At 40.7% G+C, this 27,633-nt stretch overlaps 1 protein-coding gene across 3 annotated transcripts in view; it reads left to right on the top strand.

The window, feature by feature from the left end:
- The window catches only part of PDGFRA (platelet derived growth factor receptor alpha), a 34,027-nt gene extending 6,923 nt beyond the window's left edge, over positions 1–27,104 (top strand). For 2 of the 3 annotated variants that reach the window (XM_085223145.1, XM_085223144.1), the window contains exons 2-23: positions 176–236; positions 1,421–1,735; positions 4,035–4,298; positions 4,533–4,663; positions 6,024–6,195; positions 6,299–6,488; positions 7,009–7,124; positions 7,611–7,737; positions 8,726–8,919; positions 9,327–9,421; positions 9,523–9,655; positions 13,663–13,767; positions 14,489–14,599; positions 14,874–15,027; positions 16,344–16,510; positions 17,620–17,735; positions 18,328–18,450; positions 19,041–19,152; positions 21,128–21,227; positions 21,348–21,453; positions 22,114–22,349; positions 23,744–27,104. In XM_085223145.1, coding sequence (XP_085079271.1) covers positions 188–236; positions 1,421–1,735; positions 4,035–4,298; positions 4,533–4,663; positions 6,024–6,195; positions 6,299–6,488; positions 7,009–7,124; positions 7,611–7,737; positions 8,726–8,919; positions 9,327–9,421; positions 9,523–9,655; positions 13,663–13,767; positions 14,489–14,599; positions 14,874–15,027; positions 16,344–16,510; positions 17,620–17,735; positions 18,328–18,450; positions 19,041–19,152; positions 21,128–21,227; positions 21,348–21,453; positions 22,114–22,349; positions 23,744–23,891 — 3,264 coding nt within the window. In that variant the 5' untranslated portion in view covers positions 176–187 and the 3' untranslated portion in view covers positions 23,892–27,104. Of the gene's footprint in view, positions 1–175; positions 237–1,420; positions 1,736–4,034; positions 4,299–4,532; positions 4,664–6,023; positions 6,196–6,298; positions 6,489–7,008; positions 7,125–7,610; positions 7,738–8,725; positions 8,920–9,326; positions 9,422–9,522; positions 9,656–13,662; positions 13,768–14,488; positions 14,600–14,873; positions 15,028–16,343; positions 16,511–17,619; positions 17,736–18,327; positions 18,451–19,040; positions 19,153–21,127; positions 21,228–21,347; positions 21,454–22,113; positions 22,350–23,743 lie in introns of those variants that run through there. The other variant, XM_085223143.1, reaches the window with a different exon arrangement.
- The last annotated feature ends 529 nt before the right edge of the window (positions 27,105–27,633 follow it).

Here is a 27,633-nt window from a genome sequence, read left to right as displayed (position 1 = left end):
GAGGAGCAGCAGTCATGGTTCCTTGGCCATATCACCATCTCCACGTAGCCCCATGCACCACACCAAGCTGTGTGTGCAAGTGGGGTCCCAGGGACGTGCCTGCCTTTAGCAGCGAGGGATCCTGCAAGCTGCTGTAGCTATTAACTGGCTCCCTGTTGCCTTCTTTCTGTTTCAGTTGTCGCTAGCTATGGGTACTCCCCCAAGGACGTTCCTGATCCTGGGATGTTTTCTCACAGGTAATATTGCTCACTCCTCTAAGCCATCCCTGCCCCTTCATAAATCCATGTTTAAGTTCCCCTTCACTACATTAACCCACACCAAATGGCTGGCCAGCCGCCTCCAGCTTCTATTTCTCTGCTCTTTCCGTTGGTAGGCCAAGAGAAAGCAGAGCTCCAGCTGCCAGTCCTGCCATGCTGGAGTACCTTGGCACAGGCCAGGCTGCCTGTGTGGGCCCGGCACCCCCGTCCCCACCACAGAGCTGCCCACATCTGCAGGACGCATGGCGCTGGGAGGGGAGGGCAAGGCTTGCCACAGGGCTGCCAAATATAGAACGGGCCCTGCAGGCTCAGATAACACATGCAGATGTGGGAAACTGGTTTCAAAGAACGTCTGGGCTCCCAGCGCTGGTTTGTTGTGCAGAGCTCACTTTCACACTGCTTCCCCGGTGAATTCCCCTTTCTTTTCCTTCAGGAACTGTGGGTGTAGACCTCATTTTCCTTCTGGGACTTGGCCCTGCACCAGCCCACCTACAAATTACCTATGCTTGCAAATCTGATCACATAAACATAGATTGCATCTGAAAAGAGGTGCCATCTACAACATCTAGTTCAGCGAAATACAGTTTTATTTGGCTGTAAACCCTCTGTACGCTTTCGCTAGAGGTAGACCTGATGCACAAACTTTGGATCCAAGCTCCCGCTCCAGCCCTCTGCAGAAATAGATGCCAGATGTAAAACACAGGTGTTGGCTTTGGGAAGCGGTTTCTAACTTTCAGTTGCGAGCTTACTCGAAAATTGTCTGACTGCTGACTTCCTGACCGCGTTGCACGGAGCGGCCCTGCAGCCCAGCCCTGCAATGCCCACGAACCAGCAGCCAGGGCAAAAAAGCAGCGCCCACATCTGGGCAGGAAGCCGAGGTGTGGATTGGGAGCCTTCTCTAACCTCGCCCTCTGTCTTTCACCTCTGGATGTGCCAAACAGAACGCTGCAAGCAAACACTCCTTGCTTAGCATTTCAAAGGGAGGCCATTTGCCCTGCGCTGGGAACAGCTCTGGCTTTTAACAAGGGCATACTTCCTGGGGTGTCAGTACGTCTGAAATGGCCATAAAGGTGCCTGCTCTGGGTCCGCACTGCCTCCTCTCCCATCCTCGTGCTGAGGATGGGCTGTGTGCTCATGTGTTCTTTATTTGTGTCTTTTTCCAGGACCGATCCTAACACTTTGCCAGCTTCCTCTGCCGACTATTGTTCCCAACAGAAATGAGATGGTTGTACAGCTGAATTCCAATTTCACACTCAAATGCTCTGGAGACAGCGAAGTGAGCTGGCAGTACCCGGTGACTGAGGGAAGCCACAGGATAGACATCAGGCACGAGGAGAACAACAGTGGCCTCTTCGTGACAGTGCTCGAAGTCGGAAATGCCTCAGCCGCTCACACGGGCATGTACGTTTGCTATTATAACCACACGCAAGTGGAGGATGGGGAAGTTGAGGGGAAGGACATCTACATCTATGTGCCTGGTAAGTGGGGGTGCCACAGCCCTCTTCAGGGGTGGGTGGGAGGGCTGCTCTGTAGGTATTCGTGGGAGGCATATTGCTGGGGGCAGCTTGCCCAGTGAGGGAAAGGAAATGACCTCTGAGCTGCTTTCTAACATGTAAATTGGGACCAGCACCTCTGAGTCTAAAGACACATTCTTCCTTCTTTATACTGGTTTTCACGTTTTTGGTTGAAGCTTCAGTTCTCAAGAAGGATGAATTTGGAGTCATACAGCATAATTGGTCCATTCATGGGTGACTTTGGTGGATGTTTGGGATTTGTGCTGGCCAAATTAGTGCCATGCCAGACACTGAAGCAGTCACTAGCTGGGGAGTGCCATTTCTTGTTCTTCACTTAATTAAAATTGAGAATAAGGAGAAGCTCACACATGCACAGGACCCAGGAAGCGTAAAGCAGCAGAGCTGTCTAGCGGTGGCTGTTTCAAGAGAGGTAGAAGCAAGAAATGCTGCTGCTGGCCAGCAATCTAGCTGAGGCAAGATTAAAATATGGTATTTCCACACAGCATTTCATGCAGTACCTGGTAATTTTCATGGCAACCACAGCCTTCCTAGTCCCTGTGCCACCATTCTCTGTAGTGGTGGAAAATCTGTTGGAAACAGAAGATATGGCATCCTTTCTTTTCCGAATTTCCTGTCATCAGCTATGTCCTTACACTCCCTTCTACTGGCTAGAAATTCCTTTGAAGGATTTCCACGCTATCCACCAAATAAAAATGATAGGATTTTTTATTTTTTTACTTTATTTTTTTTTATTTTTTTAAATTGATTATGATAGGCACTGCAGACAGCTGCAGCTGGCTGCCTGGCAAAGCACTGAGTATTTCCCCGGTGTGCAGAGGATGAGTGGCAGAAGAGCAGGGCCAGAGGAGTCCAAGCTATGATGTTTGCAGTAAATAGTTTGAGCAGGAAATGAAGGAGAAAAGAAGGGATTGTAGATAATCCTGCAAAACTTATTTAAGTTTTAGAGGAGATGATGTCTGAAACTGTAAGGGGAATTGTGGAAGGGGAAAAGGGCAGGAAAGTATAATGAAGCTTTTTTAAGGCTATTTTGAAGTTTTTGCAGTTCATGATGTGTGATTTGAATGCAGTGATTCTTCCAAGACTTTCTCTACATTTCCCACAATAAACTTAAAACGTTTGTATTCATTTTTGAGGTAGTAAGAGGTTTCAGGCTTTGGCACGTGCATTTCAATTTCCAACCAGGTCTACCTATATCATCAAAAGATTTTGTTGTTAAGTGGGCTTGTAATTCACCTAGTAAAAGGATACAGAGGCAAGAGACGGAAGATTTCCTCAAGAAGAGGTTTTTTGGTTTGATTTTGAAGAGCGTGTAGATTTCAGCCTACCACATATGCAAGGCAGAGACGCCCTGTAATTTTTTCCACTCACCAAACATGAAGATGTCATAAATGCAGAAACATATCCTTTTCTCCAAATTACAGAGAATGATTCTGTTTCCACTATAAACTGTCTTTACAATTGTTTTTCCTGCAATGAATTAGGAGGGCAATGGGTGGCAGCAACCCACTTTGGCCAAGGAAGATTACTTTGAGACTTCACACAATATCCTAGTTTCACTAAAAGCACAGAGAAAACTAAACTAGGTGAATCTTGTTTCTGTTTCAAATTAAGTCGGGAAAATGAATACATGGATTTGGCAGGGTGTTTGGGATAGAGGGCTGTGTTTGGACTATTGTTACAAAAAGCCTGCCAGTGCAGCATAAATACTATTGTTGGAGGGATTTGTATTGCTGTTTATTAAATTTCATTATAAAGCTTCGCACAGAAGCTTCAGGCTAGTGGGGATTATTTGTTTATTCCAAATGGCCAAGCGCAGATAATATGAGGGCTCTGCTTTTTATGTTTGATATGTTATGCAATTCTGTTTTGAACTCAGTCTTTGGACTGGCCGGATAGGAAAGCTGGCATGTATTTTGTTGACTTTAAAAGAACTAAAATTACCAGGTGTTTGTTTGCTTTTTTATGGTTGGATACCAGCGTCTGAAAACCACATGCAGTGACCATAATTAACTATGTCTCATAACTGCAATGTTAGATATGTTAGGAAAGCATGAAGAGATGCACCCTGAAGTATTTTTGATGAAGTTGTGACTTTAATGGTGTTAGCCATATAAGCAACGCCAACACTGATTTCTACTGTACTAATTTCAGTTAGGTCCTATACATAGTCATTGACATCCAATTCCTCTACATGGACTTTAAAAAAACAAGGCGATGTAAACTTACTTCTTATTTCTTACAGACCCAGACATGCCTTTTGTTCCTTCCTTACCAGAAGACCAGTTCATCCTAGTAGAAGAAGGTGATCCCACCGTTATCCCTTGTCGGACAAGTGACCCAAGCGCTGAAGTGACTTTAGTTAACAGTTTAGACAAGCCTGTCTATGCTTTCTATGACAGCAAACAGGGCTTCGTAGGGAATTTCCTTGCAGGACCATATACATGCAAAACAATGGTTAAAGGCATGGAGTTCAAGTCCGATGAGTTCCTCATCTATATTTTAAGAGGTATTTATTTATTTTCATTTGGAAAAAAAAGAAATAAGAACCTGAGAAATAATACGTAGGCCAGTTCCTTTCTCATATATAAGAGCTATATTAGCACTAGCATCATGGGGTTATATGATATACTTCTCTGATACTCCTTGCTCCTGCAGGTATATTGATAGTCACTTTTAGTTCGTAGCTCGCTCAGCAATTGCATAACTTTAAACTAAATTTGCACTCTCTCTCTTCTCTTAGCTACTTCACAGCTGCCGGTTGAAATTGAAGCTCTGAAGACTGTCTACAAAACAGGCGAGACCATCGTAGTAACTTGTGTGGTCTTTGACAATGAGGTGGTTAATTTACAGTGGAATTATCCCGGGAAAGTGGTAAATCTCTCTCTAATTTTTTTTGTTTGTTTGTTTGGATGTTTATAGTTACTTATTAGGAAGAAGGTGTGGTTGGAAATAATCTCTGCTCTGAATGAGGACAGCTGAGGAAAGAAAAACAAAGTAATTTATTTTACTTTCAGGGTACCATAGAAGAAAGCAGTATCAAAAGTTAGAGTGTTGTTAGCAAGTATGCAAAGCACGAGAGGAAGGTGAGGTGTGACTGGGAGCCCATGTGCAGAGGGAGGAATGCTGCCTCTCAGGTCTTGTGCTGGCTCAGAAAAAGAAATGTTGTGGAAATAGAAAGATCTAGGAATGTGTCAGACATCTGCACATAGTGCTACTGCTGAGGGTGTGAATCTCTAAAATAGCTGTCTTAAATCCTGGATTCTTCAGCATAATATAGAACGATGGGGAATCAAGTTCAGAGCCTTAGTTGCATCTTGTGCCAGCGTAAATTAAATGACTCTTACAGTCACTGCAATTACTCACTACAGGAACTTTCAAACAAAAAAAGAGCATATGAGAAAAATGTTGTAAGAAAGTCTTAAAACTTTGAGACAACCTCAGAGCTCTTCAAACCTGCTTAACATCTTTATTCAGTGAAATTTGGTTAGTGTCCCTGTCAGTGGAGAATTCCACAGCATCCCATATAAAAATCTGGTAACTCAGGGCATAGAGCAGTAGAAATGACTCGTGATCCCAAATGACAGCTTTTATTTGAGTAAATTAAGATGCCAAAAGAAAAAGTGATTTTAGATTTTGTTCTGTTTTCTATGTTAAACATTAAAGCCTCTGCGATATACCATCTTTCAAAACTATCTGCAAAATGTTTTTTATTCTAGCTTCTTGTGGTTGATCATTCTCCCCATCCTTACTCTTGCAGGATTCTTCTCTTACCAATAAATTATTCTTGTTTTGAGAACAGGGAGGACAAAGCATCTAATAAATGGTTACTTTTTGTCTGGTGGAGGGGATAAAGCTTCACCCTTCTTTAGGGGAACAAAAGAAAGAAAATTCAAAAAGTGTCCTTCAGCTTTTCTATCTGAGGAGAAGGCAGCAGAATCAGTGAAATGCACTTTCAGGCTGCTCACCCAAAGTTTGCATGACATTTTGTTTCATATTAACAAAATACGAGCTCTAAATCTCCTCACTGGTCTGTGGCTGCCCCCAGAAGGACACTGTTTTTATAGACAGACCTTTTATGTCTGTGGCTTCAAGATATATCCCTGATTGAATAAACAATTCTTCTGACCTACAAGGTTTAGATGGTTGCTCTTGCTCCAGTGGCATCATAAATCCTCAATTTTCAGCTTATTTACTTAAGTAAGGTTTTTTTTTTTCCTTCTCCAAACTACAGAAAGAAAAAGGTCTGATAAAACTTGATGATATCAAAGTCCCATCGCAGAAGTTGGTTTACACGTTGACCATTCCTGACGCATCAGTGAAAGACACAGGGGATTATGAATGTACTGCTCGACATGCAACCAAGGAGGTTAAGGAAAATAAGAAAGTAGTCATTACAGTTCATGGTATAGTCTGATTTCAGTGTCCAAAAATTATTAATGTGTTAGAAAACACTCTTCTTGAAAAATGCTGCACAGCATTGTTCATGCATGGCTTTTTCATTTACAGACAAAGGGTTCATTCATCTAGAGCCTCAGTTTAGCCCTTTGGAAGCTGTCAATCTACATGAAGTCAAAAATTTTGTCGTCGATGTGCAGGCGTACCCCGCTCCAAAAATGTACTGGTTGAAGGATAATGTGACTCTGATTGAAAATCTTACTGAGATTGTTACTAGTTCAAACAGGGTCCAGGAAACACGGTAAAAATTCTCTTATGAATCTTACTTTGCCACGTTGGCTTGAGAGTTTCTCCCCTAGAAACCTGAGAACTTCTGCTTTCTCTTTCCACTGCAGTTTGTTGCTTCTTCCTCAATAACATTTAAAAATCCTGTGTTTTCTGCTCTAAAGGGTAATGCTTAATAGCATTAACATCTCCAAACCATACAAATCTTGAATTCTGGGTACTAACCCTCTTCAGTCCCTCCAAAAAATCTTCACTCCAATAATCTTTTGCTATTTCCAGAAAAATCACAGTCTTCGTTGGAGCCAAGCAGAATATAATAATGCCCACTTCTTTCTTGGTTGTGTTTTGGTAACTATTTACTGTTTGAACAATGATTTTAGTGCGAAGGCATGCCAGAAATGCTGAGTGTCAGCACATTATAATATCCACGTATCCAGATTATATGTTGCATTGAAGTAGATTTTTTATGCCTGCTTTAAACATACAAACAAAATATAAGCATACAAAAATACAAACCAGAACTCCCATTTCTGCAGGTTTCAAAGTGTACTAAAATTGATCCGGGCCAAGGAAGAAGACAGTGGGTACTATACTTTGGTTGCTGAAAATGAAGATGAGATTAAGAGATACACCTTCTCGTTACTAATTCAAGGTAAGGTCTCCCAAAGCCTTGCTCACCAGAACTGATGGGCCACAGCACAAACTTGATCCACTTACTCAACAATGAGTACTGGATTGCCTGAGCTATGGAGATAAGAGAAGTGTGAACTGGGCTTTCTGGAGCAGTGCATGTGTGCTGAGTCCTCACTGCTCTTGTACTCTAATCCTGGCTTTGACTTCTGCGCTGGCCTTGTGCCAGAAAGAAACTTTATCCTCCCGTCTAAGTTATTCCAGCTGACAGCGGGAACGATAACTCATTTAGCATGACATGAGGACGTGGCATACACACAGCACTTTCTTTTCATGGCTCTAGCCTGGGATAGCCCATGTTCCTCAGCAGACAGGGACCTCCTGGCCAAGTGGCTCTAGCTGCCACTAAGCTGTCAGACAAACCATACCTGCCCTGCTTTGTTTGAGATTCCAGGCTGCTTTTTTAGACTCTTTTGAATGTTTTAACAAATTCCTGACTCCTTTCCAGTTCCAGCCTTGATTTTAGACCTCATGGATGACCACCAAGGCTCTGCTGGCAGGCAGACAGTGAGGTGCTTGGCTGAAGGGACCCCGCTTCCTGATGTGGAATGGCTGGTTTGCAAGGACATTAAAAAGTAAGAAGAGGAGCTCTATCTAAAACATGACTGCTTTGTTCTTGGCTAGCTTAACATTATTAGTTATCGTACCATAGTGATAACTAATGTGTTATCAGTATCACATAGTGATAGTTTTCCTCATCAAGGAAAGTAAGCCATAATTCTAATGTCTTTTCAGAGACACATTGCTTATATTTCGATAGGTTTTCAGTACCCCACCTAGTGATTGTGTGCAATAGAAGAATACATAATGCACCCATTTAACTTTGATAAAAGCTTTGTGTTCATTAATTGAATGTAGTAGATCTTAAAGGTACCCGTCCCTCCATTCTGAGGGCTCCTGCTACTTCACAGGTAGCTCAGATGCCTCATTAACATTCTTGCATGCTTCTAAATTTTCACTTGAACAATTTCCCCCCAGATTATAATTGTCACTTTCTAAGTGTTCTAGACATACGTAGTAATCATTCCTGGCTTTGCTGGTCTGGACTGTTTCCTTCTGTAGCTGCTGGGAGCTGTTGAGCTCTCTCTGGGAGGTTGTGTATGCCAAGGAGAAGGAGACTAAACATGGAAGGAGTCTAGGAGCCCTGGGACCTCCCATCTGTGCTGCACTCCCACTGTACTAAAATCTCCTCCTGCCACCTGGGACAATCGTCCTCTTAGCCCTGCCCCAGGAAGCCTTGTATGGCATGAAGGATTCAGGTAGAAGTAGAGAAGCATCTACTGCTGCAACTCTACAGGATACCTAGTATCACCAAGATCTATCTTTACTGGACCCACTGGGCTACATTTTCAAATTTTCAAAGTGTCAGCAATAGCTAGGACCAGAAGGCTGATAATTCCAATGGGAGAACGATGCAGGCTTTTCACAGAGGTGGTTTTAAGCACTCCTGGTTTTTAAAATTATAATTGATAGAAGAAAGGCATAGGAAAAGATTATTCCTATTGTGGTGACTCTTTATCCACACCTACACCCAACACGTGTTTCCACTGTTACTCTCTGCAGATGCAGCAATGACTCTTCCTGGACTCTTCTGACTAACAATATCTCTGATATACACATGGAAGCCCACCTGGATGAGAAGAATATGGTAGAAAGCCAGGTGACCTTCCAGAAGGTAGAGGAAACCCTGGCTGTGAGATGTGTAGCAAGAAACGACCTTGGTGCTGTTACTCGGGAACTGAAACTTGTGGCTCCCAGTGAGTTTGCTTTGTCCTTCTGTAAGATTACAGCAGCCAGCTTGACCTCTCATTAACACACCTCATTTTAGTCTATAAGAAAGTTTAGTAGATAAAAACATAAACTGCTGCAAATAAAAATAAATGAAAATGGATTTTATCTACCCAGGAACATCTGAGAATGAGGCATTTTACAGGTCTTTATGGGATATCTGATTGATTTTATCATTTTATTATGAGTGGCTGTTCTAAACAAAGAAGACTGTAGCTCTGAGAGGTTCAGAGAGGCTTAACAGTCACCAGCCCAGGAGCTATTTCCACATCTGTAGGACATGGGAACTACAGAGGTGTAGGAGATGGGTGTCTTGTATACGTGTCATGCTTTCATGGCTCAGGAGGAAAATATGGCCTGTCTTTTTACTCCACAGCCTTGCGATCAGAACTGACGGTGGCTGCTGCCGTCTTAGTACTGTTGGTGATTGTGATAATTTCACTGATTGTCCTGGTCATCATCTGGAAACAGGTAAACTAAAAAGAAATATTTCAGTTTGGACGCTGAGCCCAGTTGGGTTTTGATCTCAAGTCAGACATAAGGCTAATGATTACATTCAATATGCTTTGCAGAAGCCAAGGTATGAGATAAGATGGAGAGTCATTGAGTCTATCAGCCCTGATGGGCATGAATACATTTATGTGGACCCAATGCAGCTACCGTATGACTCCAGATGGGAGTTTCCTCGAGATGGGTTAGTGCTTGGTAAGTTTCCTCATGGTCACGAAGGCCAGAGTCTCTCTTTATCTGTTTTCCATGGTTCTCCTTCCACATCCCCTTCTGCACTGGTGTCAGCCTCGAGCAACTCATGTTAGTGTTTTCTACACCTTCATTCCAGCACTGCAATGCTCCAGATGTGCAGTGCCCATCTCAACATGACTTAAGTGGTCCTTGCCAGGGTTAAATTCCAGCTCCAACAGACACCCACAAGAAGTGAATCAGTATTTTTAATTTGCAAGACATTTATGTTTATGTGGAGAAGCCAAGGGAAACCTGCAAGTAGTTATATAATTTTATTAGAAATATTTTTTAGATTATTAATCCATGATGTGCATGAATAATTGCTGAGTAACTGCATAATGTGTTTTTGAGGTTAGTGCCTTTCATCCTTCCGCCTTTGCTTTCTTGTTTTGTTGTCCCTGCATTAGAGTTCATACAGAATTCAGCTAACTGGCCTGATATGTCATTTATATCAGTTGAAACTGTAGAGATTATAAACAATTTTGATGTTTTATCCAGAGAGTGCTTTAAGTGCATAAATCAGCCCTCCCTTAGAGGTGCCTGTGCATCAAGCTGCATACAAAAAAATGCAGAAGAGAACTGAAGGGAGAGTTTTTGTTCGATGCTGTTTACAGAATGCATTCCCCTGCGTCGTTCTCCTTGCCCCACCATACAGAAAGAATTGATGCTAATTCTCAAAAGAAGAGACACAATTTTTTCTGGTTCAGGAATGACTTCCTTTGATTAAATTCATGTTGCTAATTGAAAACTAGGAAAGGGTGAATATTTAATGGAATTATTTTATTACAATTCAGACTTTAATTATCTGCCTAAATAGGATTTGTCAGATCTGAGTTAACAGACCACCGCTGTGACTTTGTCTACCTCTGACTCATGAGCACCAGTCTCCTTCAGTGCTTTTCCGTTTTCAAGTACATTCACGACAGTCAGAGCTTTAAACTTGGTTGCTACTTGTCGTGCTAGCAAACAGGACTGCTCAAACATTCTTCTTGACGTGGTTAAGATTTCTCTGCTGGCAGTTTTGCCTTTTTAAATGTTTCCTATCAGGCTGATGGGAACCTGTTTTGTTTCTAAATCTGGTAATTCTGGTCTATGTGGGTTTTCCCTTATTGAGGTGGAAGATGGCAGCAAAGGAATCACACCTTTAACTCAAGGAGGCTCTGAAGGAGGATGAAAAAACATTTTGGCTCATTCATATGAGTGCTTCTCACTCTAGCTGAGTAAGCCAGCTGGTGTCTATTTGTGTATATGGTTTTTCTTCTTTCTTTTTTTTTCCAGCTAGTAGTGCCTGGAGTGTAGAGCAGCATTAAATGCCAACTCTGAACGTTGGCTGGCTGGAGTTACCATTAATAAATTAGAGTTACATGGCACATTTCCCTTTGCTATCTCCTCTCCACTATGCGTGTAATACTTTGCTATTTAAAACACCCAGTAGCCAGCACAGGACTAGGGGATGTACAACAACAAGAAATTGGATAATGCAGTGAGCTGCTTGTGTGCCATTCTCCCTGGCACTGCTGAGAAGCAGTGAGGTCCCTGCAGGACATCCTCCTTCAGCTGGGGAGGCAGGGGCCAGGGCCCTTTGAGGAGAGGGACCTGTGTGCTGTGGGATCTTAGGGCTTTGGGATGTCAGTAGAGGCTGCAGAGTTGCTCCCATCACTTCCTAATAACCCCCCCTTTTGTCACATGAAATGCTGGTCTAATAGAATCAGACCCATCTCCATTTGCAGCTTGCAAAAGGCAAGTTAAGGTTCAAGGTTTATTGCATTTAGGGATGTGGTACCTAATTTCTCATGAGTCTGGAAGCTGGGTATAGATTATAAAGCTTGTTTGGCTTTTGGTATTAGTCAAGAAAGTTATGGTTCAGTATGGGGTGAATCCAAGTTTAACTTTAGCCAAAGAACAGTCTGGTCAAGAAAACCGTGTTTGGGACTTCATCTTTGTGGACATGTCCTCTAGATCAGAAATATGGCACCTCTGTGCTGGTCTCAGCAGACGTTACAGACCTGGGCAGAGGTTGGACTGAAGTTAGCTCTCACCCTGAGTACAGTTCCTCTAGAAGCTTCAGGAGCTTGGAAGTGATGCTGTCTGCACAGTCCTTCTGTCACAGAGAAGCAGTCCTGTTCCTCCAGCAGGCAGATCCCAGTCATGCCTTTATACTACTAATAATAAATGCACAATTTAATTTTGGTCTCTGCTGAAGGCCTTGACATCCAGAACGTGATGGAGCTGGTTGCATTACAAATGCCTCCAACTTGTAAGCAGTCAGCTCCCACCTGGCTCTGAATTTCAAGTGCAGAACAGATGGGATGTGCGTTGAGAGGGGTGAAAAGGGGAATAGCAGCAATAGCTCCCTGCCACTCCGGAAGTACTCCCCCTGCCTCTGAATGCGCTCAGGCTGGGCTGAGGGACGGGAGGGAGATGTGTGTCTCATGGTTTGGGGAGGAATTGGCTCGTGAAGACAAGAAGATCAAGAAGCATCAGCAAACGCGATCACTTTCTGAAGGGCTGCATCCTGCCATGTGGCTCCCAGATTTTCAGGCTGAAAAATTTCAGGGGCCAAATTTCAGGTTGTTTGAATTAGTCTGAAATTTAGTGGGAAGATTTCTCACATCCTGACTGACTGGAAAGAATAACTTGGAGCACAGGAATCTTGAGAAGAAACAGCATGGTTTTCGTGTGCATGACAAACTACACTGTCATGATCTTGGAGAAGTTCTTAGTTGTAACTCATCTAAGTGCACACCATTTCTTGTGCTTGCTAATGATGTAGATATTTATTTTTGGATGGAAACTTATTCCCTAAAGAGTGTATACAATAAAAGTATGGGCTGTAGCCTTAGGATAACAGAAACATGTGGTATTGCATGCCATATAACACCTTCAGATGTGTAAAAGGCAGAAAGTTCAAACTGCAAGTGAACATCATAGACAAAATGCCATTTATCTCCATTGTAAAAAGCCCTATATAGTCTCCTCATGTTGGAAGTTAAAAAAAAAAAAAAAGAAAAAGAAATGAAATTGCTCATTGGGAATATGAAAACGTCCTGGCATCTGGAGCTCATATAGGGGTTTGTTCACTGAATAAACGCTGCCTTAATGAACTTGCTGTCCAATATGGAATGAATGAATTATAGTATTTTAGATTATGTTTGTGCACTTCATACTTCTCTAGAATTCTAATCAATCTATACACAATTTTTCTCCATGCTGCATCCATAATAGAAGACAGGATATAATAATCAAAACTTTTTGTCTAAATTGATTTGTGGGAAGAATAAATATGTATAAACATTAGCTGTTTCATCATAGCACTTGGAAATTTGCAATAAAATTTATTCGACCAGATGAAACACACTTGTATATTAAACTTCAGAGGAGTTTCCCTCATATGTGATCAATATGTATTTCAGCTTCCTTCAGATTACTGATGGTCTTGCTTGTCTATTTCTAAATGTTCTACTGATTCTCTTCAGCCTGTCTTGTTGCTAGCTGTATCAGCATCAATATAGCAACCTAAAACCACAGCTGGAGACCCTAGTTCAGATCTGAAGTGAAGGCCACAACTGTGCTGTAGTCAGATACCGACTGAGGCAAGTTTAGGCATAGGAAGTTCAGTGCTTAGGGAGGGTGAGGGTGGAATGGCAGAATAAGGGACAAATCTCTATGAACTGCACTGTTTCTCAGAGCTCTTCTCCTATAAGATCCCACATATAGATGTGCTTCTAATGCTTGCTTGCTTGCTTTCATTTAGGAACTGTACTTAATTTCTTTAAAATATATTTGCGTTTTCTGTTTAACAACATCACATATTATTATTACTATTATTATTATTATTATTATTATTATTATTATTAACATCAGTGTTCTGTCTAAGTGAGTGAACTCATAGCCCGAAGAGGAACAGCAGCAGAAAACGAGGCTAATTGCTGTTACACACTGGAGTCAATAATGATCTTTCTCACGTCCAGGTCGAATCCTTGGTTCTGGTGCATTCGGAAAAGTGGTGGAAGGGACAGCATATGGACTGAGTCGTTCTCAACCAGTGATGAAAGTAGCTGTGAAAATGCTGAAACGTAAGTTATCAACATTCCATTTTCTATTCTAGTTAGTGCATGTTCCCATTATGTTATTTGAGCACTGCTTGTGTATAAATAGCTTCTCCATATCTGAATTTTCAACTCTACCTGCAGTGTGGAGGGAGCTGGTTTGTACCAGTTGCTCAAGAACCGTGAGGAACTTTCTAGCGCTGAAAAAAGCAGCTTGCAAAGTGCCTCTGTGCTACACAGGCAATCTAATGTACCCCTGGAAAAGGGCAAACAGACTGGGTCAGCTCTAGAGATAGATCAAACAAGTCCTCTTTCCTGATGGATATCTGGAGCCCTTTTGTTACTTACAATGCTTCTCAACCAGGACATTTTATTTTCCTCCTCCTACCTTTTGTATCTTCTGCTCCATAGAAGAGGTCTCCATCAGCAGAGCTGATGGTCATTCATTAGGTGTTCAAGAATCATGGAGGTGTGGTACTTAGGGATATGGTTTAGTGGGCAAAATTGATGGTTAGTGTATGGTTGGACTAGATGATCTTAGAGGTCTTTTTCAATCTTTATGATTCTATGATTCTATGACTTACGACTCTTCTTCAAGTCTTAAGAAGTCTTATTGTTAAGAAAAGGACACAGTCTTCTTCTAGAAATCATTTTAGAAATGCTCTTCTGAGGCAAGCAAAGAGAGATCAATTGTTATTGTGAAGATGGTGATTGCTTTTACTCAGCGGCGGGTATAATTTTTCAACAGCTACGGCTAGATCCAGTGAAAAACAGGCACTCATGTCTGAACTGAAGATAATGACACATCTTGGGCCCCATCTGAATATTGTGAACCTGCTTGGAGCTTGTACAAAATCAGGTGGGTTTGGCTGATTAAGTGGAAGCTTGTTGTGGAGCTGTCATTCACTGTTTAACAATCACACAAATATCCAGTGTGACCTTGACCTCAACATTAAATGTAGATAAATATAAGATTTCTCAAGCCTACTTGTTATTTGGCAGTAGTTACAGTCATAACTTAATAAATTGAAATGTATTAACTCCTAGTAATCTTCATGTTTTATATTTGATTTTCTGTTGTCTTTGGGAGCTGTCATTTTTGAAAGATGCATTATTTTGCCTTATTTCATCAGGTCCTATTTACATAATCACTGAATACTGCTTTTATGGTGATTTGGTGAACTATCTGCACAAGAACAGGGACAACTTCCTCAGCCGACATCCAGAGAAACCAAAGAAAGATCTGGATATTTTTGGGATGAACCCAGCTGATGAAAGCACAAGAAGGTGGGAAAGAGGGGAAAAAAATGTATGACCTACAACGTAAGGAATAGCATTACTAACTCTTATTCCTTTCCTTTCATTCCTTGATTTGGAGCTCTCCCTAATTCATCTCAATGGGCTTTTGTTTACGAGTACTGTTAGATCTAAAAAGATTTCAGTGGCTTCTGTTCAATATGCCTGACATGCATCCTAGATCCATGTTTCCTCTGTGCAGATGCCCACAGCCTCAGGACTATGTTCCCCATAGACACAGCTGCTTACAACCTTCCTTTTAAATAAGATACACGGGAGAACAAACACACAGATTTGCAGACCTATTATACAAATTTCACTCTGCCCAAAGTAGTGTGAGAGATATATGGATTTAGAGGAAAAACTATTATCTTTACCGGACAACAGTAGCCCTGCACCTGCCTTGTTCCAGCATCTCTGGAGCACACGGTCAATGTTGTCTCCATTCCCTCTTCCCTATCTGACTCTGAGGTCCCAAAACATGTTTCCAATAAGAAAGCACAGCCTAGTGTTGCTCCTGTTTCTGTCCTGTTTCTGTTGTCTCTGTCCATCCAAGTATTACAGATAGAGCACAGCTATCTGATTTCCTTGTTTCCTATTTGGGAATTTTTCCTGTTTAAAACTCCTTTCCTTCAAATAATGCAGCAGAGCTTGCTATCTGTGTTCAAGCATTCTCCTTTATCTACCAATGGTCTAGCTAGTCTCAGTGTATTGTTTCGAGCAGCTTTTGCCAGATGACGGTGGAGGAAGCTTGTCATTATGCATTAAACAATCAAGCAATGTCGTAACATCAGGCAGGATTAAGAAGAGGTCAGAAATTCTTTCAAAAAACCACACTGGCAAATAGACCAACTGACAGTAGCCAAGTCCATCTGGGACTATTCTTCTAAGCATGGGTTTGCTCAGCTTGACTGGGTTTGATGCAAACTGTGTGAGTGAATAAATTGATCTGTCTTTTTTAACTCATTGAACTAAACGCCCTATGTAGTAATGGTTGAGTTCAGTGAGATTGCTGGAAGTTAGATAAGATGTGTCTATATACCTGACTGATGACAAAAGGACAAGTTTGAAGCACTTGTATAGGTTCAACTACTGTAGTCTGTGGTAACGTGTGTGTGATAGTACATTGCTGTGTTGTAATGCAATTATGTGTGTTCTCTATCAGTAAATCAGCTCTTAAAACCTTGTATTTCTTAGCAGTGCAAATGTGTGTCCTAAGAACTGTCAGATCATAGGATGGCAGGGTAGCCACCTTCCTTGATAACTGATACAACTGCTGCTTTTTTTTTTTTTTTTTTTAATTTCAGCTATGTGATTTTATCATTTGAAAACACTGGAGAATACATGGACATGAAACAAGCTGATACAACTCAGTACGTGCCAATGCTGGAAAGGAAAGAGGGATCTAAATACTCTGACATTCAGAGATCTGTATATGATCGACCTGCTTCATATAAGAAGAAATCTTTGTCAGGTAACATAGAGTTGTCCTATTTGCATGCATCCCTAACACAAATAAACGTGTCTGATTTTTGCCACTTATGATACGGCTGTAAACTACTCAACTGTGTTGTATCTGCGTATCAGTATCAACTATAAGCTGAAAGCTGGTGCCTTATGATTCTGTGATTCTGTGACTGTCAGCGTGCTCTGGTGGCACCGCGTGCTGCTGGGGCAATTTGTTTGCTTCTGTACTGAAGTGCTTAGGGGCCATATTCTGCAGTGGTGCTGCAGACATTCTTTGGAGGCAGTGGTTTCACTAGTCTTGTAGTCTGCAAGATTTTGAGCAGTAGGAATGAACAACAATAACGGTAATTTATATTGCTCTGTTTCCACTTACATTTCACATTAACTGACACCAAATGCACAACAATTCCAAATACTTTCCTGGATTATGTAATGAGGATAATGAATACATCCTATTCCCTGTTCCTTTTCTTAGAATCTAAATATGCTTTACTTAAAAATAGGCACAGTCACTTCTGGCTCTAGGCCCCAGGAACTGAAGCATAGCCAGCCCCAGATTTACATGGCAGACTAAAGTACTCATATTGTGCTCTAGGACAGTAGGGATAAATGAATCACAGAATCATGACTGTTTTTTTGCCAACATCTTTCATAAAAAATATAAGATTATTTGCCATAGAATTCCTGATCGTTTTTGCTGGTACTGGATCTGTTCCAATGAACACTCTTTGGGAAACAGCAGTGTTCAGAAAGCGTAAGTGGATAGGAATGTATGTGTATGCAAAAAAACCTGGTAAATGTTTTTGAACCACACACTGAGTATTATAAACAACCTGTGTAACACTTCAGTGGACCTTTTAAATTTCTTTTTTTCCTGCAATTTTGTGTGGAAATAATACAGACAGGAGAAAAAACAAAAGTTATATTTAACACTAAAAGCAGTATATGTCAGCAACTGATGCAGACATCAGCATTGGTTAGTTATTGTGAAGACTGTTTTGGTCATGGCAGCCTGTTAAAGTCATCAGCTCAGAATCATGACAGGTAGAGGAAATGGATGCTGCTTTCACACTTTGCAGCACAAATGTACATATACTTTTCTCTGTTTTTCAATAGAATCAGAAGTAAAAAACCTTCTTTCAGATGACAGTTCAGAGGGTCTGAGCCTACTGGATTTGCTAAGCTTCACCTACCAGGTTGCACGGGGAATGGAATTCTTGGCTTCTAAAAATGTAAGTAAATAAAACAGTAAGTAAAAATGCAAGAAGTGTCCAAATGTCTCAACTATGGGTTTCAGTTTAGATTCTGAAAACAAATACAATATAATCGTGTTTTGGGGTTCTAGCCAGCTTTTTAACTTACCTGGAGGCTGAGTCTGTCATGATTTGAGAAATCAAAGCAACATCCTCGTTTTCAGCCTGTGTCATTGGTAAAGTCAGGGTCATAGGTCAGTGGTGGATCTCAGCAAGGTCTAGGTGGAGGATCCATCCAAACACAGGCCAGTGTGGTGCAAGCACAGTCTATCATTAGCACACCATGGGTGGAGGGGACAGGCATCACTTTTGCATCCTTCCCACTGTTGTAAATGCACATGAGCCCCTTCTGGTTTTTTTTTGTCCCCCCTCTGGAGGACTCATGCCTCCATGATTCTGTTAGAGGACAGTATCAGTGCCTGTGCAGTAAAAGAAGGTTAAGAACTGTATAAGAAGTTTAGAGTGTGCCCAGAAAGCCAACATGATCTGGGTGTTTTCAGAGAGCTTTGGAAGTGAAACAGCCCTCTAGGAATTAGCTCTTCCTTGAAAGACTTAATGTCTCTCCATGCAGTGTGTACACCGTGACTTGGCAGCTCGTAATGTCCTTCTGGCTCAAGGCAAAATCGTGAAGATCTGTGACTTTGGGTTGGCTAGAGACATCATGCATGATTCCAACTACGTCTCCAAGGGCAGCGTATGTATTTCTTAATCTCCTGAGCTTTGCTTTAACCGCAATGAGAAGTGTCAGCCTTAAATGCCGGTTAGCAGTATTGGTTACACTAATTAACTGCTGAGATGAGCACTCTCGAGAACAATCTATCTTCAGTTCATTAATTCTTGTGACTTTCCTAAGATTGCTTGAAAGCTGGAAAGCTCTTTGCCCTCACTTAGTGCTTCGCAGACTTACATTTTAACTGGCAAGTTTTGTGAGTAGATAAATTAAGGATCTGTCACTATGTAGAGTAGCAACACGTCCATCAATGACATATCAGATCTAGATCATCAGTGCCACCCTTTGCACTATACCTCCAATCAGCCTACTCATTTGCTAGTGAGAAAATGAATACAGTTGTAGTTTAATAAACTCTTGTGGGGAGCAGGGTAGCGTTGCTTCTAATCCTGATATCTCCTTGTGAAATGGAATTAAAAATATGTACTAGCCACATTCACAAGTTTTTTTTATTAAAGAGAAGCTAATCCCAACTGTCAAACAATGGTTGTAACAGGAAGCATTTCTTTAATGACTAATCTATGTGGTTTGGGGTTTATTTCTTTCTGCTACAGACTTTCCTTCCAGTAAAATGGATGGCACCTGAAAGCATTTTTGACAATCTGTACACAACATTAAGTGATGTCTGGTCTTATGGTATTCTGCTGTGGGAAATATTTTCTCTTGGTATGTACTGTGAACACTTTCTTACATGTTGTAATTAATTTTTTTCAGTCCAAGCTATTCTACATACAGCGTTTCAAATCCTACAGTAGGAATATAGATGTAAAATCAACTTTTAGTTTATTCTACATGAGGTTTCAAGTCCCAGCATTAACTTTGAAGAAGTCCCTATTCACCAAAAGATTTGGTTTTATTTATTTATTTATTTTGCAAGGGTATGTTTTTTTTTATTTTTTTTTATTTTTGGTGACAGAAAATTGAAAGCAGAGAATGAAAAGCTTCTGTGGAAAAGCACTGGTGCCAGGATGGAATTTCTGGCCAAACTATGGAGGAATGAACTTCCTCATGCATCAGGGTGCCTTGGCTGCATCTCAGCCGAGTGGCTATTTAGAAGCAATCTCTTTGTATATGTTTTAAAAGATCCCATCTAAGCCCCATTACAGAATGAAAACAAAATGTCAATCTTCTGGGACACTGATTTCTCATTTCCAGGTCAGCACCATTCTCACAGTTGGTTTATGGCAGCGTAAAGTGGTTATGACAGTGTTTAGCAGTTACAGACAATATACATTTCCCAGCTGGGAGCAGCCTGACTCTCGACTCAGGCTGATTAATTAGCCTCCTGGGCGGGTGGCTGGCCCGCTTCAGTAAGTGTGCTTTGCCCAGATTTACTTTGAGCAGAATTAATCATGCCTCTATGTATCTGCTACTGCCCCATGGCAACCCCAAGCCTAACATTGTTTTCTAGAATAAGTTGTTATAGAGCTGCTTCTCAAAAACAGCATTTGCACTGCTATTTATAGTATTGATAACTGCAGTCTCTGGGCATCACAGGACCCTATAAATATCCATTCACAAGCATCACTGGAGTCACAGAAGTGCTATTTAGATGGGGAATAGAAGCACAACTAAGTCTGTGCTTATTGTCTTACTTGAAAGGTAGGGTCTGAAGCCTATTTTTAGGTGAAAACCTTGCTTTTGAAAAGGAGGTCTTTGGAGTAAACATTACAGCATGTATGCCTGCACCTGAGAAAGCCCACTCTTTCTTGAAAAGTGAAACATATACAAGCAAGTGACTTGCTCAAAGTAGCATGGGAAGACAGTGGCAGAGCATGACCTCAAGTCTGCCAGATGCAGGCTGACCACTCGATCTGGGTATCATGCAACCTCTGTGCTCAGTCAATACTCTTCAGAACCACTGCAAAGGGATTTTTTTTTAAGTGGTACCAGCCTCAGCCTTTTCTAGACAATGTTTCACCTCAGAGCATACCAGAAATACCTTGCAGCTGATGCAATACAACGTACTTCAGTTATTTTTGTCAGCTTCGGTTTAGTTTCATTAATTTTGATGTCATGTCAAACTTTGGTCTGAGCAGCTAGTATTTGGGGACACTATCTGGGGACCATTCAGTTTCCCCAGTGAAATGTCAATATTTCAATTTTATGATCAGGTTCCACTTTAGAGCCACTTGACGTTGCAAGCAGTGAATTGCAAAGCTCCAGTTCTGTACAAGTAGCCCCTCACTGAGAGAAAAGAATATTTCATACATGAAGTCACACATGCCTGCCAACTGCTTCCAGGCTTGTTTAATACTGCTTTTAAAGTTCTTATCTCACACCACAAAACATAAAATGATCAATAACTGGAATAACTATATGAGCCTCTGAACAGTTCTCAAGAAGATTTTAAAAACCATTGCATCTTACCCTTCTAGGCTCATAGGCATCCTCAAAACTCTCTGAAATTTAAAATATATCCCAGCGGAGTATTAACCAGACAATTGAATTGTCTGTTTTCTCCAACTCAGCATCTTTATATAGTTCAGCAAACACTAGCTAGTTGGTATTTGTGGATTTGCAAACATTTTTATTATCATGAGCTGTGGTTTATTTCAAGGCTGCAAGTATTAACACAATGTAAAATAATATTTTTAAATTTAGTTTTATATAGCATTTTTTTCTTCTGTTTTATCTGCAGGTGGCACACCATATCCTGGCATGATGGTTGACTCCACTTTCTACAATAAGATAAAGAGTGGCTACCGAATGGCAAAACCTGATCATGCAACCAATGAAGTGTACGTGCGTGCTTGGCTTTCCCATGTCTGGCCAGCCTCTGGACAATTTTGCCTTTTGTTTTTGCCTGATAGCTTGTTTTCCTTCCCAGTTGATTAAATTGTTTTCCATCTTATCTGTAGGTATGAGATCATGGTAAAGTGCTGGAACAGTGAACCAGAGAAAAGACCTTCATTTTACCATTTGAGTGAAATCGTGGAGAGCTTGTTGCCTGGAGAGTACAAAAAGGTCTGTATTTTGTGCATGTTTTTAGAGGGAAATGTGACTGTTGCTCCAGCCATCAGAGCTGTGAACACTGGACTGACACATCCTAACCTGTATGAGTTACATGATGCAGACAGAGGCATTACATGTTCTGGGGAAAGGGAGCTGAGGTTATTGAGAAAAACAGTTTTGCAGTTTTATTCAGTGATATCCTACCAACTCCAGGTTTCTAGCAAAGTATGTTTTTTTTAATATATTTTCACAGAATTTTCTAGGCATTGAAAGTATTCCAGAAAAGGGATTATATATTGCCCATATATAGAATTACTCCCTCTCCCTCTTCCGACAGAAGTTTGAGTTTGGATTCAAATTTCTACTGCTTCTGGAAAAGCATTGCCTGCTACATCATTTGGTATTCCATTTCCCAGTCTGCCCTTCCTTCTTTCTCTACCCCTGTGTCACATCTACTTGTCTGCTCTGTGCTGCCTCACTCATTCCTGTGTCTTCTAAAACCAACTTGTCACTTAGAACTCTCAGTAACTTGGTGGTGCTGGGCTTTTACATTCAGTGTTGTAGACTCATTGAGCAGATGTTTGGGAGGTTAATGAACCATAGCTACTCAGCTGAAGAAAGGTGGTCTTAGTGAATAACATCTAATGAGGTTGTTGAAATGAATATTTTCAGAGCTACGAGAAGATTCACCTGGACTTCCTGAAAAGTGATCACCCAGCTGTCACTCGAATGAGAGGGGACTGTGACAATGCTTACATTGGTGTCACCTACAAGAATGAAGACAAGTTAAAGGATAGAGAGAGCGGATTTGATGAGCAGAGGCTGAGCGCTGACAGTGGGTACATCATCCCCCTGCCTGACATTGACCCTGTTTCTGAAGATGAGCTTGGCAAAAGGAACAGGCACAGGTGAGTACAGTTTGCAAATCAGGTAGCCCATGGTCACCTTTCTGGGTTGCATTTGGTGACATGCATTAATACTTTTTAGAATCCTACTGCACAGTTCATTTCCTAGGCTCTGTTGGAGTTATGCATTAGAAAGGTTCTGTACAGTATGGCAGTGTTACTGGCCATAATGTTTCCGATGTGAAATACCTAATTTTGGCTCTTCTGTGACTGCCAGAGGAAGGTAACTGCTAACTTGGCCAAGTCACAGCGACTGTCTGATGGCTCAGTTGGCACTTTTTACATCACATTTTACATCACATTTGCCTCTACAGCTCAATGACTTTGAACTGGGAGAAGTTTAGGTTGGATATCAGGAAAAGCTTATTTACAGAAAGAGTTGTTAAGCACTGAAATAGGCTACCCGGGGAGGTGGTTGAGTGGCCATCCCTGGATGTGTTTAAAAACCGTTTGGATGTGGTGCTCAGGGACATGATTTAGCAAAGGATTGTTAGTTAGGGTAGTATGGTTTGGTTGCGGCTGGATTTGATGATCTTTAAGGTCTTTTCCAATCTGAGCAATTCTGTGATTCTATGATTCAAGTTTCAAGGGACTGAAGTTCACCAGCTTTAAAATTCAGGATAAGTTTTTTTTCATTATCATCTGTAATATTTTTTTCGTAACAGTATATCCAGAAATTTTTATTGTTTCCTTATCAGCTTATATGAATGATTTCACCAAAGCATAACTGCATATAACTCCACTGTAAATGGCAGTGGCTTAATTCAGTACTTCCTTTTCAGCAGCATTATACATAGGTCACTCCAAAAGTAATGCCTCCTATTTATTTCCATAGAAACTACAATAGATACAAAGAGAAAAATATCACTATTTGATACAGCACATTCTCAGCTACAAAGCACTGTTTTTCAACATAGTTATCACCATTAGCATGCATTTTTGTCAGCAATGAACTAGAGCTTGCATGTCACACATTGGAAATTTTTGCACTATTTTGAATAGTGGGACAAATGACGTTTCTAAGGAACACTAACCAGATTAAGATTTATTACCTCTATCTGTAATTCTTCACATTATCTTACTGTCTACTGCTTTTATTGTTATCTGTTGTCACCCAACTTAATCCACTGTCCCAGCATTGTCATAATGATATTCTTCTAATGAGTCAGAAAGTGCTTGGAGGTACATATGAACAACTTCCTCCTTTGAATTTCAAGGTGGTTCATTACCCTTGAGATACAAGATGTACTGCATCCTAAGAAACATGGTCAGAGTAAGATTATGTCATGCATCAGAAAGCAAGTGTAGATGTGGTGTTCAGTTCAGTTCATAAATTGGGAAACTTACCTGGTGCCTTTTAATGTGTACTTTAGCTCTGAGATCTTTTTCTCTTCCAGTTCACAGACATCTGAAGAAAGTGCCATTGAAACTGGTTCCAGTAGCTCTACTTTTATCAAGAGAGAGGATGAGACCATTGAGGACATTGACATGATGGATGACATCGGGATTGACTCCTCGGATCTGGTAGAGGACAGCTTCCTGTAATCCCAGACACCTTCTAACTGCACATGGGGAAGCTTACCGTGCTGTCTACAGACTTCTGCTACACAGAGAAAACCACTTCATTGCAATGTCAAGGATGTGAAGAGAAGATGGATTTGTATGGAGAGATGCCCAGTAGTGGGCAAAGGAATCAGCCTGAGAATGAGAGAGAGAGAACTGTCAAAGATGGATTTTTTTAGTGTTGCTTCTTGCAGTACTTATGAGCATCTCAGCGTTGTTTGCCATTCCAACTGGTAGAGGACAACGGAAAGGCCATAAACAGACTAGTTTTGTGTTTCAAGGGCATTCCTATGACTTTGATGGATAGAACTTCTACTGCAGCAATACTTCATCATTGTAATTATGTAAATAACTATCAGCTCAAGGATCTTTTGAGGTGCACATTGAACACACTCATGGATTTTAGAAGAGATCACCCATGAATTTTGGGCACTTCTTCCCTCAATCTCAGTGTCAGCTGCTGTTGAACTATCATGTGAATTGAAGAACATGCAAAAACCACTTTTGGACCAAAAAGGTCTGAAACCACAAAAAACTGACCGGTACTATAAAACATGTTACTTTTTAACATTAATGCAAGGGGAATAATAATAATAATAATAATAATAATAAAAACCAGTCTATAATAGGTGTTAGAAACCTAGTAAGTCTTTATTAACTATAGAAGATAGCTGTTTTCATGATAATACTACTACTGTTTTCCGTAACACTAAGCCTATATTTTATAATTCATTGTCCTTCAGTAAAAGCACAGTCACAAGAAACATTATTAAGTACAAGGAGAAAAATTACAACCTGAAAATTTGATGAAACAACCTTTATCAGGCCCTATAGAGTATGATAATTACTCTGACTAGCTAAAACAACTTTAATATGGAGAAGAAATTACATCCTGTAATACACTAAGGTTTAGTTTTCTATTTTGAATAGAGCAGCTTTTCTAATCAGATGTACTAGAAGCAATTATTGTCCTCCAATTAAATGAACTTCTAAGCATTCAAAATTTTTTTTTAAATTTAAACTTATGCCAGATTTCCAGGATTTTGGAGAGTGGAAGATTATGATAAACTGCCAGCAACATCCCACTGTTAGTGTTCCAAAGTTTCTCAAAAGAAATCTTATTCCACAATTAGGTATGAAAAATTATTTTATTTTTGAACAGCTCAAGGAAAAAAGACATCTCTCCCAGTCTTGAACTCCAGATTATAAAAAGCAGAAACAGTTCTGCAACAAGTATCCTTGTCTTAGTTTTGAAGTTTAAACAGGAGCAGAAAACTGACTGTTATCTTTGCAAACTCTAACTACAAATAATAATTGCCTTCAAATGTGCTTTCTGGATGAAGGTGCACAAAAACAAACCTGCTCTCAGCTTGCAATAGTTATTTTTTGACACCACTTACAAGAGCAAAGTATTATGATTACTGCTATCACAGTTATTGATATTTTATGTTTTGGAAGACTTACAAGTGAAAGAAAGGTACATCACTGCAAAGGGCTCCATCCTTTCTGGTGCTCATCTTTCGAACTTAACTCTAATTCAGTGCGATGAGTGCCTAGCAGGACACTCTCAGCATCTGGCATTGCAGAACCAATGCAAATGTGGTACAAACTCCTCCCTGCGTTGCAGTATTTTTCCAAGGAAGTATGAAAGATGGACCAGCAGCAATTGACAACACACGCTATCTGGATCTGAATAACAAACTAAACTTTACCTTGAAATGTCGCTAAGGAAAGCTACACAACTCCTCATCACTTCATTTGTGGATGGTTGTGGATTGAAGAAAAATAAATGCAATATTGTCATTTCTACAGGCAACTAATTTTGGCTCTGAGTTTCAAAAATGTCACCTGGCTGTGGCCACATACAAATGTCCTGCAGATGTGGAAACGTGACCCGAAGTGAGGCACCTGCATTTTCAGCCCTGGTGATGTTTGACAATCATAACAAACCATGAGAATGACATGTCCTCCTTTCTCTGCAGTCAACAGACCAATACCGAGTGTCTTTCTGAGCTCCGTATAGGGACAACTGTGAAATATAAAGACTCCTGATATAGTCTGGACACACAAGATGGTGTGAAGTCCCCTTCCAGTTATGAACTATAAATTGAGGAAACACAAATTGTCTATTGGATATCCCAGATATCTGAATGGCCATTTGAGACCACACATGCCTTAATTTGCATGTGTAGTCATTACAACTGCATGCTCAAATTAGGCAAGCGATTTCACCTGCATTTTTGCACATGGCCCAGTGTTCTTTGGGGTTTGAAAATCAGGCTTGGCATGTTTTATCATACCAGTTACTGGAATACAAGGACATTTTCCCATGGTCTCCCCTTCCTCTCACTGATTTCATTCTGTATTGCACAACATACACTGGGGTTAGACCCAAATGGTGGATGTGAACCAGAGCCTTCTCACTTTATGATGAATGGTAGAGTTAATTTTCTATACACTCATGAGTGTTTGTGTACCTGTGGCAAGAGTCTAGCCAAACCCAGTTCATGTCAGGGTGGAATCCAATAAACTTGCCTATAAACTGGAATGAGAGACAGAGGCAGATTGGGGTTTATTAGAGAGGGAGAAGTGGGAGGATATGATTCCTTTAGTTTTACAATATTTTCAGTATTACCAACATTTTAGTTTACGGCTTAATTTTTGAGAAGCCACTGGAAAACATATTCCCAAATCTTACTCTAGGGTAATTGTATAATGACAATCAGTGTTAGCCTATCACAGCGTTTGATTTGGAATGGCCAACCAATTCCTTACAGTGTGGTCTGCAGCTTGTACAAAATGGTCCTAATACATGGAGAAGGACGTGAGATATGGTGATGTTATACATCAATATGTATATAAGTATTTTTATATAGACTTTTAGAATACTGCCAAAACATTTATGACAGCTATATCACTGCCTTTGTTTATATTTTTTTTTACTGTGATATATTCCACAGGCACGTTAACTGTTGCACTTTGAACGTCCAAAAGTTATATTTTAGAATAATAAAAAAGGAAGTGTTTCCAAAATGGTGGCTGTTGTGAAATATTTGAAGAAGGGCAAACTAGCCTGAGTGATGGTAGGCAAAAAATGTATTACAAAATGCCCCTGTTGATATTTTGTCTTTGAAAAATCAAATCCTGTAAATTAAGATCTCTATATTTCAATAAATGATATATAATTTAAGGATATGTGAGGGGTCTATACTCACTTATTGAAAGATTGTTATAAGAGATCAGTCTTGCTTGCTTTTTTTTTTTTTTTTCCTGCCTGAGATTTTGGGTTAGTAGAGTGCTCTGCCAAGTCATGAGGCAGCAAGGACAGTTCCCTGACCCCTTCTGGTGTGCACATTGAGGAACTGCCAGTGAGCAGGTAACTTAATCAGTGAATTCTGTCCATGTGAAACCCCTTTGACCCCAAACTGTGGTAGGTTTAGTACTCTGGTGACTGATGTCTGAGCTCTCCACAAAAGATAAAATCCTTCTGGTTTCAGCACTGGTAGGTGTGCTGGTAGGTTCAGTGCTGCCTGTCTGCACGTGCTGGGGAAAGGAGTTCATGGGATGCAAAAGACAACATGTGTCATGTATCTCCTGTATATGCTCTGCTTCTTCTGATACAGGTATATAAAAGTTTTATGCAAAGGTTGTTTTTAACAAGGGACTAAAGCTGCCTTATGTCAGCCTTTAGTCTAAAGCTCTTGATGAACATAGAGAATGGATT

This window comes from Meleagris gallopavo, chromosome 4 (genome assembly GCF_905368555.1).
Source record: "Meleagris gallopavo chromosome 4, MGAL_WU_HG_1.1, whole genome shotgun sequence".
NCBI classification, from domain to species: domain Eukaryota; kingdom Metazoa; phylum Chordata; class Aves; order Galliformes; family Phasianidae; genus Meleagris; species Meleagris gallopavo.
The sequence above is the reverse complement of the archived record's forward strand: the minus strand, read 5'-3'. Positions and strand labels throughout refer to the sequence as shown.